The sequence below is a fragment of the Crinia signifera genome, chromosome 11 (assembly GCF_055691185.1).
Source record: "Crinia signifera chromosome 11, ASM5569118v1, whole genome shotgun sequence".
In the NCBI taxonomy this organism is placed as follows: domain Eukaryota; kingdom Metazoa; phylum Chordata; class Amphibia; order Anura; family Myobatrachidae; genus Crinia; species Crinia signifera.
This window is the reverse complement of record NC_139227.1, coordinates 118879136-118905900: the sequence shown is the minus strand read 5'-3', so window position 1 is coordinate 118905900 and position 26765 is coordinate 118879136. Positions and strand designations below refer to the sequence as shown.

General features: G+C 46.2%; 2 protein-coding genes across 3 annotated transcripts in view; both read left to right on the top strand.

Moving 5' to 3' along the window:
• The window catches only part of LOC146045576 (transmembrane protein 263-A-like), a 282338-nt gene that overhangs the window by 102832 nt on the left and 152741 nt on the right, over window positions 1-26765 (top strand). The gene's annotated exons all lie outside the window — the stretch shown is intronic.
• On the top strand, window positions 21274-25672 carry LOC146045574 (uncharacterized). The gene is made up of 2 exons (XM_083164534.1): window positions 21274-22126; window positions 22484-25672. Exons 1-2 carry the CDS (start codon window positions 21574-21576, stop codon window positions 23092-23094), a joined length of 1164 nt encoding a protein of 387 aa, XP_083020660.1. The 5' UTR covers window positions 21274-21573; the 3' UTR covers window positions 23095-25672.

The following is a 26765-nucleotide window of genomic DNA, read 5'->3' as shown; positions in this document are numbered from 1 at the left end:
AGAAGGTATGAAGGAGAAAAAGCACCCCAAAATCTGTGCCCCAATTTCTCCCGAGTACGGCAATGCCTCACATGTGACCAAAAAATACCAGTTGGGTGCATGGCAGGACTCAGAACGGAAGGAGTGATTTTTGGATTTTGCAGCTCAGATTCTGGTGGAATTTTGGTGGGTGCTATGTCGCATTAGCAAGACCCCCCAAGCACCAATACAGTGGAACCCCCCCACAAGTGACCCCATTTTGCAAACTACACCCTTCAGGGAATTCATCTAGGGGTATAGTGTACATTTAAAACCCCCAGGGGTTTCACCAATTTTGATACAAGTGGGCAGTGAAAAAGAAAAATTACATTTTTTACACAAAAATGCAGTTCTGGCTCAAAATTTTTCATTTTCAGAAGGTATGAAGGAGAAAAAGCACCCCAAAATCTGTGCCCCAATTTCTCCCGAGTACGGCAATGCCTCACATGTGACCAAAAAATACCAGTTGGGTGCATGGCAGGACTCAGAAGGGAAGGAGTGATTTTTGGATTTTGCAGCACAGATTCTGGTGGAATGAATGGTGGGTGCTATGTTGCACCAATACAGTGGAACCCCCCCACAAGTCACCCCATTTTGCAAACTACACCCCTCAGGGAATTCATCTAGGGGTATAGTGTACATTTCAAACCCCCAGGGGTTTCACCAATTTTGATACAAGTGGGCAGTGAAAATGAAAAATTACATTTTTTTAAACAAAAATGCAGTTCTGGCTCAAAATTTTTCATTTTCAGAAGGAATGAAGGAGACAAAGCACCCCAAAATCTGTGCCCCAATTTCTCCCGAGTACGGCAATGCCTCATGTGTGACCAAAAAGTGGCAGGACTCAGAAGGGAAGGAGTGATATTTGGATTTTGCAGCACAAATTCTGGTGGAATGATGGTGGGTGCTATGTCGCATTAGCAAGACCCCCAAAGCACCAATACAGTGGAACCCCCCCACAAGTGACCCCATTTTGCAAACTACACCCCTCAGGGAATTCATCTAGGGGTATAGTGTACATTTCAAACCCCCAGGGGTTTCACCAATTTTGATACAAGTGGGCAGTGAACATGAAAAATTACATTTTTTTGCACAAAAATGCAGTTCTGGCTCAAAATTTTTCATTTTCACAAGGAATGAAGGAGTCAAAGCACCCCAAAATCTGTGCCCCAATTTCTCCCGAGTACGGCAATGCCTCACATGTGACCAAAAAATACCAGTTGGGTGCATGGCAGGACTCAGAAGGGAAGGAGTGATTTTTGGATTTTGCGGCTCAGATTCTGGTGGAATGAATGGTGGGTGCTATGTGGCATTAGCAAGACCCCCGAAGCACGGTGAAATTATGAACCTAATATTCCATAGATGTGTGGTATATTTTAAAACACTCCTTTATACATAGGCCGGGTTTGTCGGGGCAAGTGTCACACTGGAAAATAGTTTGCTTTCTTATTCCCTTTTTATAGCAAACTTTGCACCTTTTTTGTGTCCTGCCCTTTTTTCCAGTGGAGGGGATTTCATCAGGAAAATGCTGCCCTGGTACAATACGGGGACCAGTACTAGAAGTACTGGGGCCCTCTGCCTGCTGGTTCCCAAATATTAGGCCCTTTATGACTTCCTCTTGAAAGTGCATAAATGTCCCCCTCTGGCCGGTAGAACGGAATAGCACGTAAGCGTTATACAGTGCCATCTGGATGATATACACGGCCACCTTCTTGTACCAGATTTTTGTTTTCCGCAGGGCACTGTACGGCTTCAGTACCTGATCTGAAAGATCCACTCCGCCCATGTACCTATTGTAATCCAGGATACAATTAGGTTTTGAGGTGTGGGTACTGGTACCTCGTACAGGGACGGAGGTGGTACTGTCTCCGTGAATTGTTGTCAGTATAAGGACATCCCTCTTGTCCTTATATTTGACCAACAACATATTTTCGTTGCATATTCCCCTGCTTTCACCCCTTCTCATTACTTGGGCAATGTGCGTTTTTGGGAGGCCTCTTTGGTTCTTGCGCACAGTACCGCAAGCTGCTGTACCTCTTGAACCAAGGGCCTTAAACAGGGGGATGCTGGTGTAAAAGTTATCCACATAGAGGTGATAACCTTTATCCAGGAAGGGGTGCACTAAATCCCAGACAATTTTCCCACTAACACCTACGAGGGAGGGGGGGCATTCTGGCGGTTGAATTCTTGAATCCTTCCCTTCATAAACCCTAAACCTGTGGGTGTACCCTGAGGTGCTTTCACACAGTTTATACATTTTTATGCCATACCTTGCCCTCTTACTGGGAAGGTACTGGCGGAATTTAACCCTTCCTTTAAAATGTATAAGGGACTCGTCGATACAAATAAATTTTTCAGGGATGTACACCTCTTCAAATTTGGCACTGAAATGATCAATGACCGGCCTGACTTTGAATAGCCGGTCAAAGGTGGGATCATCTCTGGGTGGGCACTGTGCATTATCGGTGTAATGTATAAATTTAAGAATTGTCTCAAATCGAGTCCGGGGCATGGCCATACGGTAAAATGGAGTACTGTACAGAACATCTGTACTCCAATATTGCCTAATTTCTGGCTTTTTTACTATGCCCATATGAAACACCAGACCCCAAAACGTCATCATCTCTACTGCATCTACAGGGGTCCACCTAGCAAATGATGACGTGGGGTTTTGAGCAATAAACTGCTGGGCATATAAATTAGTTTGGTCCACCATTAAATTTATAAAATCATCAGAGAAAAATAATTTGAAAAAGTCAATTTCTCTGAGACCTGTGGAATCAAATTGGATTCCTGGCATGGCCAAAAACTCAGGAACCTGGGGCTCAAAATTGTCTGGTGGTGGGGTCCATACTAGATCAATTATTGGGGGGGGAATCTCAGCTGATCTACGGGGGCGTCTTTGAGGGGGTCCCTCATCACCAGAGGAGGAAGAGGAGCTTAAGACGAATCCTTCAAATTCCCCGCTTGCATCACTGCCTGTGTCAGAGTCAGAGGCAAGCATGGCATATGCCTCCTCCACTGAATACATTCTCCTGGATGACTGGGAGGACATTTGGGAGGACATTTGGGAGGACATTTGGGATGCCATTTTTATTTTTGTGTTACTGGTAGTGAAATGTTTCAACACGTGTATAGTGTAGGGGGGGGTACAAACTTTATTTCAATCCGGGGGGTATGTAGTGTGTAGTGTGTATGTGGTGCAGAAAAAAAAAATACTTTATACCAATAAAAAAAAAAAAAAATGAAGGGGTTAAAAATAAAAAATTGAAGGGGTTAAAAAAAAAAAAAAAAGGTCCTGCGCCAAAAATTGAGCACAGATGTTGGTCAGTAACGTCTGTCACTGAACAGCGCTCAAAGGCAACAGGAATCTGATCAAAAAAAAAAAAAAAAATTGATCAACCCTGTGCCGAAAAAGCTGATCAGTGATGTACGTCACTGATCGGCGCACAGTGGCCACAGGACACCCACAAAATCAGTGTGTGTAAAAAAAAAATTAAAAAAAGACCCCACAGCACTCACAAAAAAAAAAAAAGGTGATCAGTGATGCGACACTGATTACCAGTGAGGGACAGCAGGTGCACAACCTTTGGTGCAACTGACAGTGCAACTGGCAGCAACTGACAGGTATATATATTAAAAAAAAACCTCTGCGCCCCCAAAAAGTTGCTGATCAGCACAGATATACTGATCAGCACAAAAGGGGGGGTAGCAGACACAAAATATACACTCTCTATCACTCTCTGTCACTATCTCTCTCTATCTCTCTATCTCTCACTATCTCTCACTATCTATCACTCTAGGACACTGCAGCAGCAGCACTGACAGTTATATGTATAAAAAAAAACTGCACCCCCAAAAAGGGGGGGTAGCAGACACAAAATATACACTCTCTATCACTCTGTCACTATCTCTCTCTATCTCTCTATCTCTCACTATCTATCACTATCTATCACTCTATGACACTGCAGCAGCAGCACTGACAGTTATATATATAAAATAAAACCCCTGCACCCCCAAAAAGGGGGGGTAGCAGACACAAATCTCTCTATCTCTCTACCTCTCACTATCTATCACTATCTATCACTATCTATCACTGTATGACACTGCAGCAGCAGCACTGACAGTTATTTATATATAGAAAACCCCTGCACCCCCAAAAAGGGGGGGTAGCAGACACAAAATATAGCTCTCTCTGTCACTATCTCTCTATCTCTCTCTATCTCTCTCTATCTCTCTCTATCTCTCTCTCTATCTCTCTATCTCTCTATCACACTGCAGCAGCAGCAGGAAGTCTCAGGAAGTCAGATCCAGGAAGCGTCCAGCACGCTACAAGCAGTGATAAGGTGATCAGGTAAGGTATTTGCAAGGATCAGGTAAGTATTAGCAAGGATCAGGTCGGTATTCACGGCAGGCAGGCACGGTGACCGTTCTGCACGCTATTCCAGACCGGAATGGCGTCTGCAGCGCAGTCACCGTCAGTTTAAATGTCGCGCCTTGGCTGTGATTGGTCCGTGGGTCCCACGGACCAATCACAGCCTTGGGGGCAGGTGGGGTGAGGGTGGGGTGAGGTGTCATCGTCACCGATGACCCCCTCATGCCCCCTGACGCCCGGCGGTGATTGACACCTGTGTTACCGAGCGTCCGATTCGCTGGTAACACAGGAAAACGCTGTGAATGGCTGTTCACACTGAACAGCCAATCACAGCGATCGCCGACGGGGGGGCGACATCGCAGCCCCCCCTGGGCATGCAGGGACATGTCTGCTGTCAGGGACAGCAGACATCGTCCCTCTGTCACTGCGTCTCGAGACGCAGTGACAGTTTAAACTCATGACGTACATTTATGCCATGTGTCGGGAAGTACCTCCCGGCCATGACGTAAATGTACGTCAAATGTCGGGAAGGGGTTAATGAGCCCGGGGCTGGTTATGCTCAGGAGGGGGGACCCCACGCAATTTTTTTTAAGAAAAAAAACAACACATTTTTTACCACAGAACCCTGCACAGATCTCAATGATCTGTGCAGGGTACAGGCCAACTCGCATATCAGAACCTGGTCTGATTTTTTGGCGAATTTAAGACACATTTTCCAAATTCGCATCTCATTAAATATGCGCATTGTATACTTTTCAATGGAAAAACATCTGGATGCGAGTTCCGGCACGAGTTAAAATCACACTTTGTAAAAGTGCGCTTTCGCGGCAAAATCTGCGATTTTTGCCGTTTTTCGCATCTCATTAAATATGCGAAAACGGGATTTCGGACGTTTTTTTTTAGCAAATCTCGCCAAAAAACACAACTCTCATCTTATACATGTCACCCTATTAGCAGATGTGTACAGATCTATAATAAGGAATATTATTCTGTCTCAATACAGATGATTTATCACTGTATAAATTACTTTGCCTTTTTTTTTTTAATTAGATGAGGTTTAAAATAGCATCGCATCACATAACGCTATCCCCTCCGCGGCGTCACACATATACCCGTTAGCGAAACTCTTCCCCGCTCCCACTGTAAGAAGCACTTACTGGGCAGAGATGATGTTCTGTTCCCCCACTGCTCCGCTACATCCGTAGTGTGCATACAAATGCCAGCTTTCTGTCAATCACTTTACGAACGGCCAGCAATAAAAAAAACGAGCAGGATTTTATTACAGCAAGACCTCGCGCATGTATACTATGGGCCATACGCATGTGCAATTTATCGATAATCGGCTGGCCTGCTCATTTGCAGCCGGGATTTCTTGGGATACCAGGGATTGTACTTCTGTACGCTGTAATACCTCATAGCACCATTTTCAAGTGTTCATGACATTGTGGAATAAACACCTTCTCTTTTGAGATGATTCGTCCGCTGTACCCTGTTGCCACCAGAATAGCGCAAAATGTTACTCCGAATTAGTCGACACCAACCTGGTATTGCAGCATCATGTCAACATTTACTCAGTAGGCAGTGCTGATATTAAGAACCTGGGTGGAACGAAGAGGTTTCGAAGGCCATTGCAGGAGTGGGATGCAGTCAAAATCCCGACAGTCAAAATACCGACAAGGTCAAAATCACCTTGTCGGGATTTTGACCGTCGGTCAATAGCTGTCTGGATTTTGACCGTCGGTATTTCATACCGAATCCGCAGGAGCATGGTGATTGCAGTGGGTTACCTGCTCACTGCGCAGTAGGTGGAGCCAATAGCTGGCATTTACTGATCTTTACAGGGAATATCTGTGAACAAGGTCATCCAGTCACCCCATAATATTATTCATTCTTACTCACTGTTCTGCTTGAGCACAGGTAGGTGAGAGATACCAGCTACTGTGCGGAACACAACCAGATGCACGTTTCCCAAGGGTATGGGTCATTGGGTGGACCCAATTTAGGCTGACATGCATTGGGTCGACAACTGAAGGTCGACAGGCCTTAGGTGGACACACAAAAATAGGTTGACTTGGCTAAGGTAGACAGTTTGGAAGGTTGACACAAGCATTAGGTTGACAATGGCTAGGTCGACAGTCAAAAGGTGAACATGAGTTTTTCACGAAGATTTCCCCTTGAGAGTGGTAGGAGGGCATCATTCATAACCTTGCCCACAGGATAATATTAGTTGCTATGGGCAACATCCCACTTTCAATAGAAATCTTAGTGAATAAACCCCTAGAAATCCTTATTCCCAGTATCACGTCCTTGCCCATTGGTTGCATTGGAAATGGGTCATTGAATAGACTAACATTAGGTCTGGATTACTGAGGGTCCACTTGGGTTAGGTTGACGGGGTGATTAGATCGACACAAGCATTAGATCGACATGGGGAAGGTCGACAGTCAAAAAGTCGACATGTGGTTTTTCACTTTTTTATCCCATATGTCGACACAGTCGACATGGACACTAAAAAAGTGCACCGTGTCCCCTCGCATGGCTCGTTACACTCGGCGCACTATTTTATTCTCCTACCACGCCCTAGTGGATGGTAGGGCATAAAATGCCCCCTGTCAACACATGTCAGGTCAAAAAACAGTGAAAATCCCTGTGTCAACCTTTTGACTGTCATCCTTCCCCATGTCGACCTAATGTCCCTGTCGACCTACAGTCCTGGTGCCCTTCATGCATGTTGACTGTATCCTGTTGCATTGCATTTCATTGGGAATGCTGCATGTTCCATTTCTGCATTGTACAGGAACACACTGCATATTCCTGCAACTCTCCCATTTGCATGCGATCTACATCTTTGCTTGCCGCACAAAGGAACCAATATCTTTGTCAGGTATCTTCACAACGGGCAGCACACCGGCGGCTCGTAAGATAAGACCAGGGAAAGACCCTCTGTGCCACTAAACATCTATCTGATTCCTAAAATGTTTAAATCTATTTATTAATAATTGATGTTTTGCAGATGAGATCCAAGATCAATCTGCATTAAACATCTCTATTCCGTGCGGTGTCCGTCTGAGCCAAAGCCGCACCATTGAAGATCCTGTCCTTTTGCCCACCGGTACTGAACATTGATATTCATGCATCTTGCAGCTAGTCTTTCTGTGTTATCCGGATATCCCACTTGCCCTTTCATGTATTGTTATTGTTATTCCTGAGCTCTGTCCAAATGTTGTCACAGCCCCCTGCCTCCTGCACACTGCACTCTCCCTGCGGGACCAGAGCTGGGGAGATGAAAGACATCACAGCAGATTCTCTGTGTCTCTAATGAGGCTCCTGTCTCAGCCTGACATGTCTGCAGATACAGGGAACTGTCAGACAGCTGACTGTGGGAAAGGAGAGAGATGTATTGATCACAAACCAGTCTCATCGAACACCTTCTCTGGGAGGAGGCGGGGAAGAGGCGCTAGTTTTTGAAGATAGTCCGCCAAGTGTCTTTATCTTGGCAGAATACATCCCATTTGCTGAAAGTCTATCGTTAGCCGTAATACATTGGTAAATGCATTTAATGCTGTGATAAGTGTCTAGCAGAATCATTGATATAGACAGAATTTGATGAGCCTGGTTATCAATATGACAGTAAATGGTTTAATCAGCCAATTATGGAATGTACAGAATAATATAAGCTATATTCCCCTTGAGATAAGGCTAGATCTGATTTACCGGTGTCTTTTGTGATGTGCTTTTGTTGTGTTGTGATGTGTGAAAAGAGCATTTGCAATAGAGAGAATGATTGTCTGCGTTGAAATTCACACCTTTGTGTTCGTTCGCCTGTTTAAGAATATCCGCTGTTGCATTATCTATTCTTCCTGCACTAATATTCATACCTGTTGGATGCTTTCATTCCGAGAGGTCATTTATTTCAGAAAAAATGGCTGTGGGCAGATTCAATTAGCAGCGGGACCTACCGTGCAGATGCATCTTCCACACATGGTAAGCCCACAGCTGGCGTGCATTAACTCATAGGGTTTGAGTGCCCAAAGCAATTACTCCACATGGTAAGCCCCAGAGAGCTTTTTGCCAACAGTTCCACATCCGGCAAGGAAAAAAAATCTGCTTTAAATGCACCTTGGGGGCTTACCAAGCAGGGTAGTGTGCAGTTAACCTCAGGGCGAATTGAATCTGCCTTAACTTGTAATTTATTTATTTTTTTATCAAAGGCTGCTAGGTGTTACCAGTGATGTGCAATAGTAGCCGTGTACTCACCACGGCCACCACCCTAAAACACACCCAAAAAGACCCACGCCGACCGAGGTGATAGGGGAGTCGGGACACAGGGAGCGGGGATACCGGGACCAGGAACAGGGAATGGGGGAGCCGAGGTACAGTTGATGGAAAAGAGTTCTGCAAAAAGTAAGCCTCAATCTAAAGATAAAAATATGACCGATAGTTGCATATACTGTATCAAGGTGGAGTAATCAAGGCGGAGAAATGCATCGATGGACATAATTTCCAGTTCAGGATAGGCAGACAAGCAAGGGACCTTGATGTTCCCTGAGCTGTGTGTACATCATCAGCGCTTGTTAAACTATCACTGAACAAACACCAGCGGAGATGGGCAAGTGATGCAGCACCACATTGACTGACGCCAAGGCCTGGGTTCACATTTGGACCAAACATAACAAAACGCGCAGGGAAAAATGGCCATGGACCCGTATCTGAACGTTGTTTTACACCAGGGGTGGCCGGACTTTTGGACACAGATTTGAACCTTAGTTGCGCGCAAGAGTACAACACCGAGAGCCACAGTGGTCAGTGTTCACTTGCTAAGTAGTCTTGTCACTTTAAAAGGCAAATTGCAAAACAGATGCTTGGTGTGGCTAAAGGCACTCGGCAATCCACATGCAATTTGGGCTCTCTTCCTGCGATTGCGGTGATCAATCGCAGGAAAGGAGCTCAAATGACATGCGATTAACAGCTGCACCAGCAATCTCTTGTTTTGCCACTGAGCCGGGCAAGCTTGGCTGGGATCGCATGCAATATATCACATGCAAAATCCTGTGGCTCATCAGACGGCATGATTAGAGAAATGTGTCTGTGGATCTATATCTTCACTCATTACTAGGTCTTAGTAGCCTCAATATGCCATGAGGCGCAAAACCGCACCCAATCTGTGCCAGAGGTTCTGGGCTGAAACTGTAATTGCACAGGAATTAGTTTTAAACATGTACAAAAACTCAGATGGTGAACAATGAAGTTTGGCGGCTGCATCATAACCGTCTTAGACAGACTCATTCCCACACAGATGTACATTTATCGCATCTTAAATTAATCACTGCAGTCTTATTAAGCTGTTTTGTGACTCGCCTGTGTTTTGATTTGTGCAGTAAGACATACAGTACATTCGAGCGAATTCAAAAATGAAGAGTCGCGCCCCTGTTTTCTGGACTGCTGCATGTTGCTGACCCAGTACGCCCGCAGTATGCCAGTTATGCTGCTCCGGTGCCACCAAGTCTTACAGAGGGACAAAGCTGCTATAGGAGGCTGGGCAAGGCAAATTCAGGACTGGAGTCAGACTGGGACACAACAGGAAGGACCAGACACACAGGACAAACAGTGAACAAAGATATACAGTACTACAATGGCACCAGACCACTGTTTCGGATGTTACACACTAGTGACACTGTACTGTAGATGTTGACATAAGTACAGAGTAGTAAACCACCATGGCTGGTTACTAATAACTACTAAGTGTAGTACTAAGGGACAACACACTGGCAGACAAACAGACTGGTTACGGAACCTGCAAAAGCGGAAGACACTTACAGTGACACAGATGGACATACAGCAAGACCAGATTGTGGGGCAGCACTAGTCTCAAACAGGACACAGGAATAATCCCAGGATACAAACAGAAGCTCCTCTGGAGCAAGTAACAGCTGGGAAAAACAGGACCAAACACAGCACAGGCACATGAATGGTAAAGCAAACTTTGGGAAACAGGATCCAGATAGGTGGACACAGAGCTGGATAGGATTAGGGTACACAGGCAAGGACTCAGTATGATCTGGTGCAATAGCTTGAAACATGCAGTATAACCAGTCCAGAGCTTAGGGCAGACTGGCTAATATAGGGAGCAATGTCCAATCAGAACAGCTAGAATGTACAAGCCCCCTTAATGAGGAAAGTCACTGCAGGTGAGCAACCTGACACAACACAGAGTACTAATTTCCTAATTACATGACAGGTGAAACTGAACACAGTACAAATAAAAGAGTCAGGGTGCATTTACACAGACCCGCCAGAGGCAGCTCGTAACAATTGGATGACATCAGACGTAGTATGGGTGTGACAAGGCCAGGTTTAAAGAAACAGATGTAGTGTCAGCGTGAAAAACGTGAGCGTGACAATACCAGGCCACCAGGACCTGATGACACCAGAGATCATGCGAGTGTTATAAGACTATCTGACCAGGATTAGATGACTCCAGAGGTCATGTGGGCTTGACAAGTCCAGACACCAGTCTCTGACCGTCTGGTTTGACTGAGCTTGGATTGAGTGAGAATTAGGTGAGTGTGCACTCTGTTTAAGAACTGCTGGGAGATACAGAAAGGGACATTGCTGTTGTATCCTCTTCGGCCCAAGTAAAATGGGAGATGTATCTCCAGCGTGTGAGCTCCCCCGCAGCCGTGAGTGGAATGAGAGCTTACATTTATACATTTAAGCCTGATTCTTTCAGCATACGCAAGCTTTATATAGTGTGATTACTTTGCCATCCACTGCAATCTCTAATGGTGTCTTAAGTGTACTACATGTTTCTGAAGAGTTCATCTCATCTGCTCTGCTTTGTCTTCTACCTCCATCTCCTGTCTACTTCTACTTCGTTGCCTGCCTGTGACCCCTGGACTAGAGCCATTAAAGAGTCAAACAACAAGGAAGACCTCTTTCTCCAACTGCCTCTCAGTGTGCACTAAACAGACTGGTTACCTCTACTTATCCTTACCGCAGCGTGCTGCCTGCTATGTGTAGGGTGTAACAGTGTCATGCGTGTAGAGGCACTGGACAATCACATTCGTGTTTTATGTGCTATGTGTAGGGAATGTAAGTGTCATGCATGTGGACAATCACGTGTGTTTTGTGCTTTGTGTAGGCAGTAAAAGTGTCATGCGTGACCTTTTACCATTGCCACCATAAGCATGTTAACCCCCAGCTAGGCCATCAAAGCTCATGACCCTATGTTGCCTAGCCACCTACCTACTCCACCTGCTGCATCCTCCAGATTTATTTATTTATTGTTAGAATAACTGTGAGCTGTACAAGTTCCCTTAACGCAGGTATGTCCAAACTGTGGCCCTCCAGCTGTTCTGAAACTACACATCCCAGCATGCCTTGCCATAGTTTTAGCATTCACTAATAACAAAACTGTGGCACGGCATGATGGGGCTTGTAGTTTCACAACAGCTGGAGGGCCAACATTGGACATGCCTGACTTAACGTTTCTCCAACATAGCCTATCTATCTATCTATCTATCTATCTATCTATCTATCTATCTATCTATCTATCTGCGAGATGGAGATTCCCACTAATGTATCGATTCATGCCCATTGCTGTGAATTAGGCAATTGGGCATGGCATGCTGCCAGAACTACAATACTGTTTGTGAGCGTTTCGTGGTGGGGCGATGACACATCATAGTTGTAACTACTTGTTTTCTTTTTAACCCCCATAGTTGCCGCGATTAAGAATAACGTTGTCTGCAAATCATCTAGACTCAGAATTGCAGCATTAAAATTGACCGGTCACCGGTGTTCTCTTTGCAGTTCTGCCCCTGATTGAGAGATGATCTAACCGCAGGCAACAAAAATCAGCTTTCCTTTTACACCAGTCTGATTGCTCTGTTTGCGCTTAAGTCCGGAGTCATACATGCCGGGATGCACAGAACCGCACTGCAACCTGCCTTATTCCTGAACACTTGCAGATCTTAAATAGAGCATGGTTTTTCTGTTTCGTAATAGTACGTTACCAGCAGAGTTCTTTCCTGGCCTAGAGGATTCATGGCCTGACACAGAACACAAGCTGAGGGCATAATTGACCCACATGGTTTTCATTGCACCCTGCCTGTCTCTCTCCCTCTCCCTCTCTCTCTCCTTCCCTTGCTTTCTTTTTCTCACTCTCCTCTTTATCTCTTCATATTCCTTCTTTAAGTAGTCTTCTTTCCCCCCTATCTGTCTTCTCATTAATTCTTACCTACCCCCCACCCCTCCCCTCTGCCCTCTATCCTGCGCTCTTTCCTCTGGTCTGTCTCCAAGGACCAGCTTCCTGACTGCCAAGCAAATGAATTTTGCTGCTCAGATATCAAGCCATCACGAGTACTCGCGCTCTCTCTGTATATATAGGTAATGCCGCAATCCCCGCCAGTCCATTTGCTCAGGATAAGTGGAAAATTGGAAGCGGCTTGAAGATTTTGAAGACCACAGGTGCTGCGGAGATTCTCATTGCTCTCCTGAGCTACGGAATAGTGATTGACAGCTCTACCTTTCAAGGGGGGGTGGGGGGGGGGGTGATGGTTCCAGGGTATCTTAGTAAGTGGTTGTGGGGATCAAACGTGAATTAAAGCTCTGGTGTGTAAAGAGGTGCACATGGATTTCACCTTCAGAGTAAACCGGCCATACTCTGAGGACATCTTACTCTTTTGACCTTCATTCTTTAAAAATTATGAAGATGTTGTTTGAGGCCGGCAATGGCTGTCCTACTGGGCCAACCAGCCGTTGCGGCCCCAAGCAATGTTTGCGACAATGTTATGACATCGGTGATCTTTTAATGGAACATTGGATCGGCCCAAATAAAAGATGTCGTCTGTGTGCAGACAAAAGGGCGGGCCAGAGGTCATTGCGTGTCGGCTGTATTTGTGTGCACAAGTCTAACGCGGATATTTATCTGATTGAAAAGGTTATCTCACCTCTGCGGGATGACTGTCCCTGCGGGATGACTGTCCCTCTAGGAATGCATGGTGTCATAGCCGCCGTTAAGGTCAACAGATGTGTGTGAACAAATGACCTGCAAGAGATTGCCGGAAAGTTACCATATTCGTGGCTTCACCCCTCCATAGGTGTTGGATATTCTATCCCGGGATCAGTAGCCGCCTGTTTGTGCCTTAAGCCGCTGCGTCGTAAAATGGTGATTAGCTGCCACGCGCTGGCTGATCGCACCAAGAACTACTTGTACTGCAGATATGAGTATGACTGCAATACCTCCTAGTGGGTGGGCGCAGTCTGTGGACTGATGCTGCTGGATACATACGGATGACCGACAGTTAGAATACAGACCAGCAAAGGGGGGAATCCCAACAGGGGTCAGGTGAGTATATTTACTCACCCCTGCCCTACTAACCCTCCCTCCGCACCAAAGACAATGCAGGCACTGGAAGGCCAACTGGCTGGATGCCTATTGGCCAGTAACTGGGGAGTGGTAGCCTGTTCCCTTGGGGTAGTTGGGATGTTGGCATCGGTATTATGAACGTTGCTCCCATAAAAAGATGAATATTCCTTATTAATGGTACCAGCAATATCACAGTATACAAATGATGTTAGGAGATTATACACACATTATAGCGGAACGGAATGTCCTGCACTATATCAGAAATGGTTAATAAGCAATTGAGTCCTTTTATACAGTTGTGGCAGAGAGATGAGCGAGGGGTAATCCTGCCCCTGTCCCTGTAACCAATCCAGCTGAATGCATGCATTGACATTTGGAGAGTTGTTACTAATGGGCAGTGGGGGTGTGTTCTCCCCTCTGTGCAGGAGGCGGAGTCTGGGGACAGCCAGCCCCTGGCCACTCCCAAACACCTGTATGTCTAGAAGAGGGGGTGTTATGTCTACATCTCAAACCTAGAATACTAAAAAAAAAACCTGCTCCAGGAACCGGCTGCTCCCATTGGCTATAAATCGGAACCTGGAGGTAGTCAGCATAACAGGTATGCAGAACACAAGCAGATCGACCACTATTGGTCAACACGTAATAGGTCGACACATGGAAAAGGTGGACATGCTTTAGGTCGACTTGGACAACAAGTTGACATGGAAATGGTTGACATGGAAAAAGGTTTGTGTTTTTCATGATTTTTTTTTTTAACTGCATTGTTCACTCTTAACCATCCAGTGGGCATAGTGGGAGAACATACAGTAAGTGTGCCAAAGCCCACTAGGGCATTGTACCCGAGTCGAGTGGCGAGTCGACGCGGTACATTTTTATGGTGTCTTTGTCAACATCTGTCGACATAGACACAAAAAATATGAAAAATGTTTCAACATTCTGGTGCCTCACAGACCATTTTAGCGGCGTGGTGACCCGGTCGCAATGCCCAATCTATTCTGCGTAGACCAAATTCCATGGACACACGCTCTACGAACTCTCATTCCAGACCAGTTACGCCACTTGTAATTGCGTCTAAGTTGCGTACCATTCAGCATTGCCCGTAGTTGGGTGCACCCTTAGTGCCAGAGAATGGGGAAACATGCAACATACGTCCACAATAACTGGCTGGCATTCAACTGTGCACCAGGCTCATTGGTTCCGCAGTGCTGAAGAAGATGGCCGCTAATTTTGATTGGTTGTTACCATTTTGATGGCTTTTACTCATCAATAAGAAGCCAAAGGACCTTGTGACCACCGCTAAGACCATTGCCCGATAAGCAGAGCAGCACTAGGCCCATGTGGGACATAAATGATAAATCTTGTTTTGAATCATCTTCATTTACATCCGCACAGCCCAATAGTTCCACAAAATGTCTAAAATCTTCCGGAGAGCGGAAACGGAGCAAACATTATTCATAAAAAGAAGCGTTTTATCATTTTATTTTCCATTTCTTGGCGGGACGTCTCTGGTTCTGTTTCTTCTCTATCTATCACACTTTTTTCCTGTTTTTGATGCCCCCAGATGTCCCCATCTTCCTATCCTGCCCCCCCCAGTTTTACGTCTGGCATACAAATGGAGGAAGCTGCTCCTCACTCTGTGTCTGCCACAGCCTGAGGCCCGAAGCTCATGATCCCTCTGCGCTGACTTCAGAGGTGCCGGTTGAGGCTGCTAATCCTCGTCTGATCCGCACCCGGCGGCTGCTCACGCTCGTCAGGAGAGGATATGAAAGGAACACATTCTGAATAAGTATCTCAGCTCCTCCTGGCTGCCCTGGGACTTTGCAGGCTCCTCTCACTATTGGGGCATTGCTCTGACCCCTGAACCAGAGGTGTCCCGGAAAAGGGACGGATGAGGGTTTCTGTTCTGAAGTGAGAATCTCAGTCAACACATTAACTCCTATAAAAGCATCTCCGGCACTCTACAGCTTCTTCGTCATTTAACACATCACCGCTTGTCCATTACCCTACTTCTGCCTGGTGGAAAATAGACCTGGTGTGTGCACGGTGTCTAAGAGCATTTGCCCACCGACGGGAGGACATGGTTGGGGAATAGCATCCCCAATGGTTTCGTGAAGATTGATTAGCCTTATTAAGTATATCTGCCCCTCTATTGCACTTTTACAGTTGCCATGGACACAATGAATTTGCAAAACAGCTCTTTACAGCTCTTGTGCTCAATGGCAGCTTTGCTGCGTTTAACCCTTTAGTTTTTAGATCCTCGCAGACTTGTGTCGTGCTGTCTGGATTCGTGCTGTCAGCATTTTATGTATTAAATAAAGATTTCAGTGCTGATAAAAAAAAAATGTATCAATGAATCATCATGGAATAATATAGTTCACTGCAGGTTAGTGGTGAGACTCCCAATCTGGGGTGTTGCTGCTACTAGCCAATACAGTGTGGCTTTACCACCTTCTGGCCAATCAGTGTGAAGGTTCTGTGTCAGTCCGTACAGCCTGTGAGTTGTGTTGGCGCTCCACAAAGAGCAGGTTATCATTATATTATAAAGGGTTCTTTTTTGGGGTATGGTAGACCCATCTTAGGTCGACTTGCATTGAGCCAACCACAGTCAGTCGACATGGTTTAGGTGGATACATGAACTAGGTTGACGCAGTTTAGATCGACACATTACATAGGGTTGGTAGGGCGTCACAAGAATTAGATCGACAATTTCTAGGTCTTCATGTTTTTTCCCCCCGAATGTCGACATAGTCAACATGGACATCGGCAGAGTGGACCGCGTTCTCTCACATGGCTCCCTATCCTATTCTCCCTCTACACCCTAGTGGATGGAAGGGCATTAAATACCGCCTGTTGGCACCTGTCAGCTCCCAAAAAAAAATGAAATACTCATGTCAACCTTTTGACTGTCGACCTACTGTAGCCATTGTCGACTTAATGCTTGTGTCGGCCTTCCAACCCTTTCGATTTATCTCATGTGTCGATCTAAACCTTGTCGACCTTCAGTGTTAGACCCAACGTATATTGACCTAACGATCGTATACCATTTTTTTTTTAAGAATGGAATTTAGTTTCTTTTCATGCAAATTTTTTTTTTTTACTATTATTTTTGTTCTAGTTGTTTTACTGCTATGGCCGGCATGCCCAAGACGTTTAGGGCTGCCAATGCTTGTTGGAGGCAGCAGTGCCCCAGCGAAAAAGCACTTAAAAAAAAAAAAAATACCCAGACACCCCATTGTCAGCTTCTACCTTCGCCCACCATTCCACCACAGGAGGTGCAAGTGTCAGATGGTATGATAATGAATGTGTGGGCAGCCCCATTCTGTTCATAAATAGTGAATGGTGGCAAGAATACCAGGGTGGCAACTTCAGATCACATATCCCCAGCTGCCAACTGTGCTGCTCTATGCCTTGCCCTCGTCGCTGCAAGAGTAGACCACCTCAGCGTCCTTGACAATGCTGTTGTTAATTTCCAACACCGCAAATAAATTTAGGAACCCAGAGTGTCATGAACTGTATTCTATGGCTTCAGTATTAAATTCTGTATAGACAGAAGGATGGGTGGAGGTTCAATTGCTCATTGAGGCGAAGGCACAGCGGAATAAGCATCATTGCAGCGAGTGGTTCTTGTTCCAGCAACTCTCTTGTTGCTTCCCACTTTCACACCATAGCAGAGAGGCAAGGATTTCACCCCAGAGAGAGACACTAATCAGACCAGAATTTGTTAAAGTTGCGTTTATTACAAAGAATTCCACCATAATGAATAATGGTGTGTCACGTGATTTGAATGATTTCTGAAGGCATGATAAATTGGTTTTGGCGTGAAACCCAGTTAAACACAGAATTATCCCAATCACGATAGCGGCATTTGGTATTTCACAGCTCATGCTACTACTGAACAGATCTATCCCTAGAACATTCCTTAATCGCCTTTCTACTTGTAATATACTTAAAAATTGCTGCTTCTTTAAAGATGTCAAGAATATGACATCATCGATGTCTCAGTGATTTTCTTATTCCTTTGAACAAGAGAAAATGAACACATCTATATTGCTCACTTCACTAACTTTAATGCCTATTTTCTATCTAACTACTTGGGGGCCAATACTAAATGTGTGTGGAGACCCCCGCAGCCAGCGCCTTCGGTGGGGGGGGTTCCGGGGTGGACAACTGATGTTTCATGGGCGTGCCCACAAAAATGGTTCTCCTGTCTGCTCAGAGCGGGCAGCTGATGTCCCATGATGCCAGCGCCCGCCGATCAGTTCGCAGAAGACCATGCAGCCAAAAATTTCTGGTCTTACATTTGGCTGCGAGATGAGTAACCATTGAAGGATTTTTCTTCTGTGCGGGTTCTTTTCTTCTGTGCGGATGTATAAGCGTACACACCTACGTGCAGCGTAGCTAAGGGATTTGGGCGGCGGAGGGGACGTGTGTTCGGCGGGGAGTTGTAACCTGCTCACTAGGCTCCGAATAAACGCAGCCAGGGCCAATGTATTTTATTTTGTTACCAGTGTGTTTGTTTTTTATATGGGGGCCAATAGGTTAATTTTTTTCCTGTGGGGGCCAATGTGTTTTTCCCTGTGGGGATCTCATGGTGTGCCTTGGCAATTTTAAAATCGTATTTAGTGTGCCGCAAGGTAAAAAGGTTGAAAATCACTGGCCTAGAGGATTTGAACGTTGGCATTGGGTCTTTGTGCACAACTGTGGGTCCTTATTTTCTGCCAGTTAACAGCAAAATTGTATAGAAAAATAGACCACATCGAACCGTGTGTATTGGGAATTAGTTCTGGAAACTTAATGGGCTCTGTAATTCTAATGGGTTCTGTGGCATAGGATGCAGGCTCATTGATTTGTCTGATGCCATTTCGGGGGTGGGAAAGGGGGTAATGACGAGCTCTCTTTTTATATCGCCACCATATAGGATGTGTAAAGAGGCCAATTATCCTGGTCATAAGATGGAGATTTCCTGGCCTATGCAACCGGCGTTTTCAGCGGCATCTGTGTTTATTGCAGGGATATGTAATAAATCTTGGACCGCCACCCAATCCGCTCCCAACTGTCATATTTAAAACACAGGCTGTAACATTGCAGTTAGACACTGATTGGTTATATATATATATCTATCTTTGTGTTTCCGCTAGGCTGTTTTAGCGGGGCACTGCGCCCTGCCCGATTTTTAAAGGGCAAAATGCGCCGTGCCCCTCTGGCTGCTCCACGCTAAAACAGCCTGCCTCCTACTCTTCTGGTGGTACCACGGAAGCCGGCGCCGCAGAAGATACGATACCCGGCGCTTCCCCGGCAGTGCAGAGCCTTTAGGGTGGCCGTGCCCGCCCCATTCAGTGACAGCGGTCGCTAGGCCCACTCCTTTTCATCACAGCGCGGCCCGGGCATGCCCCTTTTGTGACATTGCCGGCACGGGAGCACCCAGAACAGTGACGCCGGCGGGCCCGGTCCGCCCCCTTGACACTGCCCCCGTGCAGCGGCGCCCTGGCCGCCCCTGTTCCTAGAAGGAAAACTATATCTCTCTACTTAATCTTTCTCCAAGCTTTGATACACCCCCCCCCCCCCTCAGATTTTCTCTTATCTTAATTGCGAATTGCTGAAGAAAAACAACCACACAACTGTAATAACGAAAGCCATGTGAGAAATCGGGGCAGCCATGACAGCTGAGGAAACAGATGTATTGTGCTGCATTTATATCGTCTTCTGTCTTTGTTCTCTAAGACACACGCTGGAGTATTCCCACTCCTATCTCTTACTGCGTCCTGCTCAGCGAGTCGAGTCGTGAGAGGCCGGAGAACAGATCGATTGACGCTATGAGCCCCTTCCTGTAAGATTTCTGCATTCCACATCTTCCCTGTATCCTCATCCTGATGTGATGTGGTGCAGACTTGCTACCAATGTCCTCCCAGTAATCCCAAACAGCTGTGGGCTTGCCGGCTTCTCCAGTCAGATTCTATTGTTTGTTCTGGCCACCGTCTCTCCCCTCGCTTCTCTATCCCTCAACAGCCTGCCGGGGAGATAAGAAAATGTCAGCAAAATTCAATAAAAGCAGGACATTATCAGGTACAATTTACATAAGCCCAGGAAGCTACTGGGAACAGCTCCCGTATTACGGAATGGGCTCACATGAACATATCCTAATACGGAGCACAATTCCGTGCACGCGCGGTGACCAACAGCCGCTTGTTATTATTATGTCTTATTCATGAGGTGCCAGCAATATTCCGCAGCCCTGTCCAATGCTAAATAAACATAAAGGGCTGATTTAATTAAATGGCGCCGTGTGCACAATTGCTGCGCTGAAACTAGACAGGTGAGATCTGACGGTCATTACACGTCCGTGTCTCTAGCCTGAGGTAGGCAGTGAATTCCACTGCTGGCTGGTGACGTTCAGCATTAGGAGCAGTGGCGGATACAGGTGGGGGGTGGCAACACAGTAAGAAAAACCAACTGCCAGTGATTTCAATCTGAATGGCAGTTGGTGGAAGATGCGCCCTGGTCTAGCCTGTCCCTGTTCAAAAGTCCCTAGAATCATAGGGACCCAAGCATCTGCCCAGTGCGCCTTTACGTTAAGATGGCCCTGACGGTGACTATTACAGGCACCATGGGCCTGATTTTATCAAATGTGCACAGTACTTAGTTTGTGAGCCGTCTGTCCGAATAAAGCCAGAGAAGTGTGATTGACAACCCGCCCAGGCCAGGCCCATTATGATCACTGATACCACCTTCCCCCATATATGACTGCAGCGGTGCAGGCAAGGTGACATGTGCTGTGCTGCACATACAAGACCTTTTGCCAGGAGGAGGGCTGCAACTAGCCGCGATGCAGGCAGCGTTCCCGGCGCCTGTACTATGATGATAGGCGCCGGGACCTCTGTACTGCGCATTTAGTCAGCTTCTATGGGCTGCTTCAGCAACATCCTATAGAAGGGAAATCACAGTCCCGGCGCCTGTGTAATACAGATGGCAGGGACTGGCGCGTGTGCAGTACCGTCGTGCACATGCGCAATCCCCAGACTGCATGAGCTGCAGCCCACAGAGAGGTGTCCAGGACGGAGGGAACACCACCCGATGGGACTGCCTTGGTGACTGGCAGGTCAGACTTCCAATAGGAAGTCACTGCCAGTCACAGTGAAGCCAGTGCAGTCTCACAGACCTCATCTGGCTTGACACAGTGGCTGATTTTAACCTGGGGGAGGGGGGGGGGGGGGGCTGCATCCCTGCAGCCCATAGGTAAAAACCGCCGCTGGTACTGACTGTACTAAAACCTGCAGCTATCAACTTTCACTTCTCTCGCGGGCTTGCGCAGTAGAGAAAAGCGCAGTTTACGCCAGAAAATCTAGACTTGCATCCAGCGCTGCACGGGGGCACTTCATTTGCAGCGACAGCATTTATGCCCAGTGTTTTGTCTTTTTATTATGTGGAGAAATAGATGATCATATATCTGAATATGAAGCGAAGTTTTATATTGCCATCTGTCTCTGGATCGTAACATTAATACCCCTTTCAGACAGAAAAAAAGACCCGGTAATTTCCCTGCTCTTGCCGTGTCGACACGGGTTTTTCTTCTGTCTGAAAGGGTCAACACGGGTCTAAAGTTCCGGGACTTCGACCCAGGTATTTACCTGGGTTTTTCCCGTGTCAGACACGTGTTTGCGGCTGTGTGAAAGGGTCCGACCCGTGTTTTTCTCCCGACTATTGAAAAATCATGCTGATTGGCTGTGCAGCATGGCGCTGCGTGATTGGCTGATCTTTACAGGTTCCCTGATTGGCTGAGCGCACGTGGCAGAGGCGTGCAGCGCAGCAGTAAATGGCCATGGCACACTGGAAAGATGAGGAGATCCGTGAGCTGCTCAGTGTCAGAGGGGAGGAAGAAATCCGAAAACAGATTACTGGCACAGTGAAGGACGCTGTAGTCTACACCAATATTGCCAAGGTCCTCACTTCAAGGGGCATTGTGCGTACCCAGCAGCAGGTGGTCAACAAACTAAAAGCTCTGCGCAGGTACTACAACAAAGTTTGTGACAACAACAGGAGGAAAAGTGGTGCTGGGAGGATGGAATGGGTTTACTTCGACCAATGTAACGAGGTCTTTGGCAATTCTGCCCTGGTGAACCCTGTTGCCATATCATCATCCAGTGCAGCTTCATCACGGAGCATAACTCCAGAATGCAGCCCATCTTGCCCACCTATAATGGAGTTGGAAGACAGCATAGACAACAGCATCCCTGATCCTATTGCTGCCATGGAGGACACAATTGATCCATTAGAGGCTGAGGTTGAGGACAGTGGAGCCAGCACCATTACTCCATCTGGGACACCCACTCCTGCACAGACTGAGACCCCAACGTTGCGTCGTAACAGTAAGTTTTTCAAGTATTGTTTGTGTATCTATTTTAATAGATGTACAAGGGGCTATAGGTATCAGCAGGCCTTTAATGCCCCACATGCTGGTACCTGTGGTTCTCCCAAGTATCAGCATGTGTTGCAGGCTTGCTGGGACCTGTAGTCCCACTGTAACACAGGTAACAACCCCGCACCCACTACTACAGCACACGTGGGAACCAGTAGTAGTAGTAGTCTCTATCTATCTATCTATCTATCTATCTATATATATATATATATATATATATATATATATATATATATATATATATATATATATATATACACACTGGCATGCCGCTATTGGATTGTAATGATTTTTCCTTTATTTTTAGTATTTGATGTACCTGCAAGGAAGAAAAAAACGTCAAAGATGGAGCTTGCTACGCGCTCAATGTCAAGAATCCTGGTAGATCATCTCCGAGAGTCCGATCTTGAATTTCAAACTCAAGAGGATGCCCGACTGCAGCGCTTCTTTGACAACGAGAGACAGTTGCAAGATTCCTTTCTCACACAGTTGGTGGGTCTGCACGAACGCATAGCGCGTGAAAATCGAGATGCACAGATGACCTTCCTTACCAATATGGTGTCTACATTACAGAATCCGCACCCTTACAAGCTGTGTAGTCCGTACGCTGAGGGTGATTATTGTAATCCTCCACACAGAGGCCATACATTTATGCCTTCAAATTCAAGCCAAACTACTGTGCAGGGCCAAGGGCGTAGTTATACTGAAAACATGGGCAATAATTTTTCACATGCCACACAGCCAAGTAGGCCACATGCCAATACCAGTCCACAGGAGACAGTGCATGATACTGTCAATGGCACAGGATATAGTAGGCAATATGGCAATGTGAAAAATTATGCTGATGATTCAGTGAATGCCAGTAATCATAACACTCCTGTTAGCACTGTAATCAGCACTGCCTACAGGCATTTGTAGTAATGTTGCTATATGGTTGTTCTTTTTCTCTTTTTTCTGGGCTCGTTCAATTTTTCTTGCTTAAAAAGTGGCACTTACAAGGCCCGTTAAATGCTGTGTTCCATTTTGATGTACACAGTAGAGTATTATGGTTCTTTAGTTTATGAGCCTCAAAAAAGCTCATTTGGTTCTTCGGTTTGGAGCTGAATCAAAGTTCTCAAACTTTTTTTTTATTTTAATGTGTACAAATAGAGTATACTCTAGATATGTGGCTGAACATAATCTATAATGTGTACACAGTATGCCTTCTTCTTTATCTTTAAGGCAATAAAAAAATTCCCTGTTTGGGGCTTATATTTATATATTTATATTGTTTTTGGGGTGTAATAAGGGCTATTTCACACACTCCGACTCCTGTCGGCTGGCGAAACCCCGCACGGCCAGGAAGCCGTGCCACACACCGTAGTTAATAATGGGCACAGATGTGACCATTCACCCAGGCCGCCTGGTTTCAGGCGGATCCCATCATTGTAAACTGCTGTGTGCGGCACAGATTCCTGGCCGTGCGGGTTTTCACTGCCCGGCAGGAGCCAGAGTGTTTCGAATTGCCCTACAGCACAGGTCTTCAACCTGTGGCCCTCCAGATGTTGTGAAACTACATGTCCCACCATACATTGCCACATTTTTTCCTATAGTAGGATGGCAAAAAAACTCAGGGCATGCGGGGACATGTAGTTCCACAACATCTGAAGGGCCACAGGTGGAAGACCTGTGCCTTACAGGTACCAAAAATTGCAAATACAAGTGTTTATCTATATATACAGTGCCGGATGAAAATGTGTGGCTGCTGGACAGTCAAACTGGTGTGTGTCTCCCCTATACAATACCGGCTTGGATGGCAGCACAACCTATTCACCCACCACTGATAGAAGACCTATGCTAAATACTTATTCTACCTCGTGTTGCAATAGTTCAATGTTTTTTCACTGTTGAAAGGGTATTTATGACCACTAAAGATATATTTGAAAACATTTTATATTTAAAAGTGAACTAACAAGCATAAAACATATTTTGTGAAAAATAAAACAAGTTCTTTCAAACATCCAACCAATGTGTCCTTCTATCTACTGTGTCATACTCTGTAAGTTAATAGTGAGGGTGTTACGGATAACCTCAGCAGTGGAACAACTTGTCTCACCCTCGTACCCTGCTGATTCGACAGGGGTATCAGCCAGGTCATAGTCCTCCACATTCCACTCAGGTAAAAAGTTCTCTTTCTGTAGCTCACACACATTGTGCAGAATGCAGCAAGCTGCCACCACATCTGGAACCAGGGTAATGGCAATGTCATTCCTCTTCAGTAGACACCGCCATCGCCCCTTTAGTCTTCCAAAGGCGTTTTCCACCACCATTCGAGCCGAGCTCAGAGTGTGGGTGTAGTGGACTTGGTCAGGAGACAGTGGGGTATGTTGCGTGAAGCCCTTCATAAGCCAACGCCTCAAAGGGTATGCCGCATCTCCAATAATATGGACTGGGATCTCCACCCCGGATACAAACTTTGACCACTGTAACGGTATAAAAAAAAACATTAGAATTGTATAGGTGGCAAGTGTAGTGGTTAAAGAGCACATTTTTAAAAATAGACAAAGTTACCTCTCTAGGGAACAACCAGCCACCTCTCTTCTCCTCCGCGATCTGGAACAAGTCCGAATTGGCAAGTACCCGTGAGTCATGAGCACGACCAGGCCAGCCAATGTAGACATCTGTGAAACTGAACAGAAAATGTATTTGTGTTTAACAATATACAGTGCGGCCCAATCATATCACTAATGTAAATACTGCATACTGTACTACTTACCAATACTTATGGTCCACCACAGCCTGCAATATGATGGAGTGCCAACCTTTACGGTTATGGTAATCTGCTGGGTTATCTGGGGGTGCAATAATGGGTATGTGTGTCCCATCAATGGCTCCAGCACACTGCGGATAGCCTCTTCGCAGAAAACCTGTTATGGTCTCATCCAGTCGGTCGCCTTGTGGTAAGCAGATGAAACGCTTGTAAAGGCTCTCCAACAATGCCTGTGTCACTTCCCGCACTAGAACACACACCGTAGAAATGCCCACACCAAACAGACATGAGATGGTACGGTATTCCCCTGGTGTTGCGTACCACCACAACACAATCCCCAGTCTCCTGCATGGCTCAATGGTTTTCCGATAATTGGTGCATCCCCTTGTAAGTGCCGGGGTGACCAGTTCCAGCAGGTAGTAGAAGGTGGCTCGTGACATCCGGAAATGTGCCAGCCACTGCTCAGGTGCAAAAGCTTCCACAGTCTCCCAGAAAGCTTCTCCATGCCTGCGGTCTCTGGCCCACAACGACCGGTTTGAGGCACTTGTAGACTTCAGGATAGAGGTAACACTGGACAAAATCAGGGCTCTCCTCCGGTGCAAATACCTGCGTCGAGTGGAAGCCCTCTCCACCAAAAATTGTGCCTTCCTCCTCCTGGCATAACACTGTGCCAGGTAGCACAGTGTAAGCATCTGCATAATGCTCTGATTTGCTGTAAGCAGCAAAACACACAGAGCACTCATGACCTCCAGGTTCAGCAACTTGTCAGCCATGTTTAATGCAATGCAGTGACCAGACACCTCCCACTTTTCATGATCTCATCTCTGTGTGCCTTTAAAACTGTCCTTTTCTTATGACACACAGAGTTTTGCAGGAAAAATCCGGCTTCTGTGTGAAAGGGGTCGACACGGGAAATACCCGGGTTTTTGCTCCTGTGTGAAAGGGGGTCAGCCCCTTGCTGCCTAGTTCTACCCGGGTTTTTGTATCCGGGAAATACCTGGGTTTTTGGGATTTTTCTGTCTGAAAGGGGTATTAATTGTGAGATTTTCCAGGCAAGGAGTCTCCTCTGAATGTAAATCCACACACACATTCGCTCCATCAATCAGCCGTGCCCATCGCTGCTTGCTTGGCAGAGTTAGCTTTGGGCAGTACTAGGGGCAAGTGCTGGGCTCAGCATCGTTAACCCCTCACTACCAAGGAGACCCACCGGGCTGCAGTATTGACAGACTCTACAGAGCAAAGTCTGTGGTCAGCAGGAACCATCTGTGCTGGAGCTGTGTTCATTATAGGAAGATTAATGGGGGTCTGTGATCCTGCAAATAGAGTGTTAGGGCTAATGCAGTGCGACATACACAACCCCCTAATTGTACATCTGACCCTTTTGTTGTATATAACAGGGGTAATAGCAGTATAAGTGCCAGACATAACGAGTACCTGACACATAGGACAGGTTTATTGTATACAAAATGCTGTTCATTGGGCTTTAGATGTATACCCATTCCCTAGCGGGTTTGGGTAATGTTTGTAAGTAAAGGTGGGTACGTTTTCAGGACGACAGACGATTGGCGCAATTTCCCTTCACCCCGCACCATGCCAGATTGCCGGTACACACTAGCCTGATGTAATGGACAAGACTCAAATCTAATTCCGCCCGTTATTACCTGGCACTGTGTGCATGCGCTGAGTCCGCAGAGCGGACCGGAATATGTCACATGCAACACGCAGGAGCGCGCATATCTGCACCGTGTAGAACGCGCCAATACCCCAAATCGTTCCAACATCACACAAGTGTGTACTCAAATCACCACAGGCCCATGTCCTTCTGTCACAGGACTCAAAA

Excerpts from the sequence above, each read along its gene's own strand:
- LOC146045574 (XM_083164534.1), top strand. The coding sequence starts at position 21,574 with ATGGCCATGGCACACTGGAAAGATGAGGAGATCCGTGAGCTGCTCAGT. Across the intron at positions 22,127-22,483 it reads CCCAACGTTGCGTCGTAACA|TATTTGATGTACCTGCAAGG; the intron begins GTAAGTTTTTCA and ends CTTTATTTTTAG.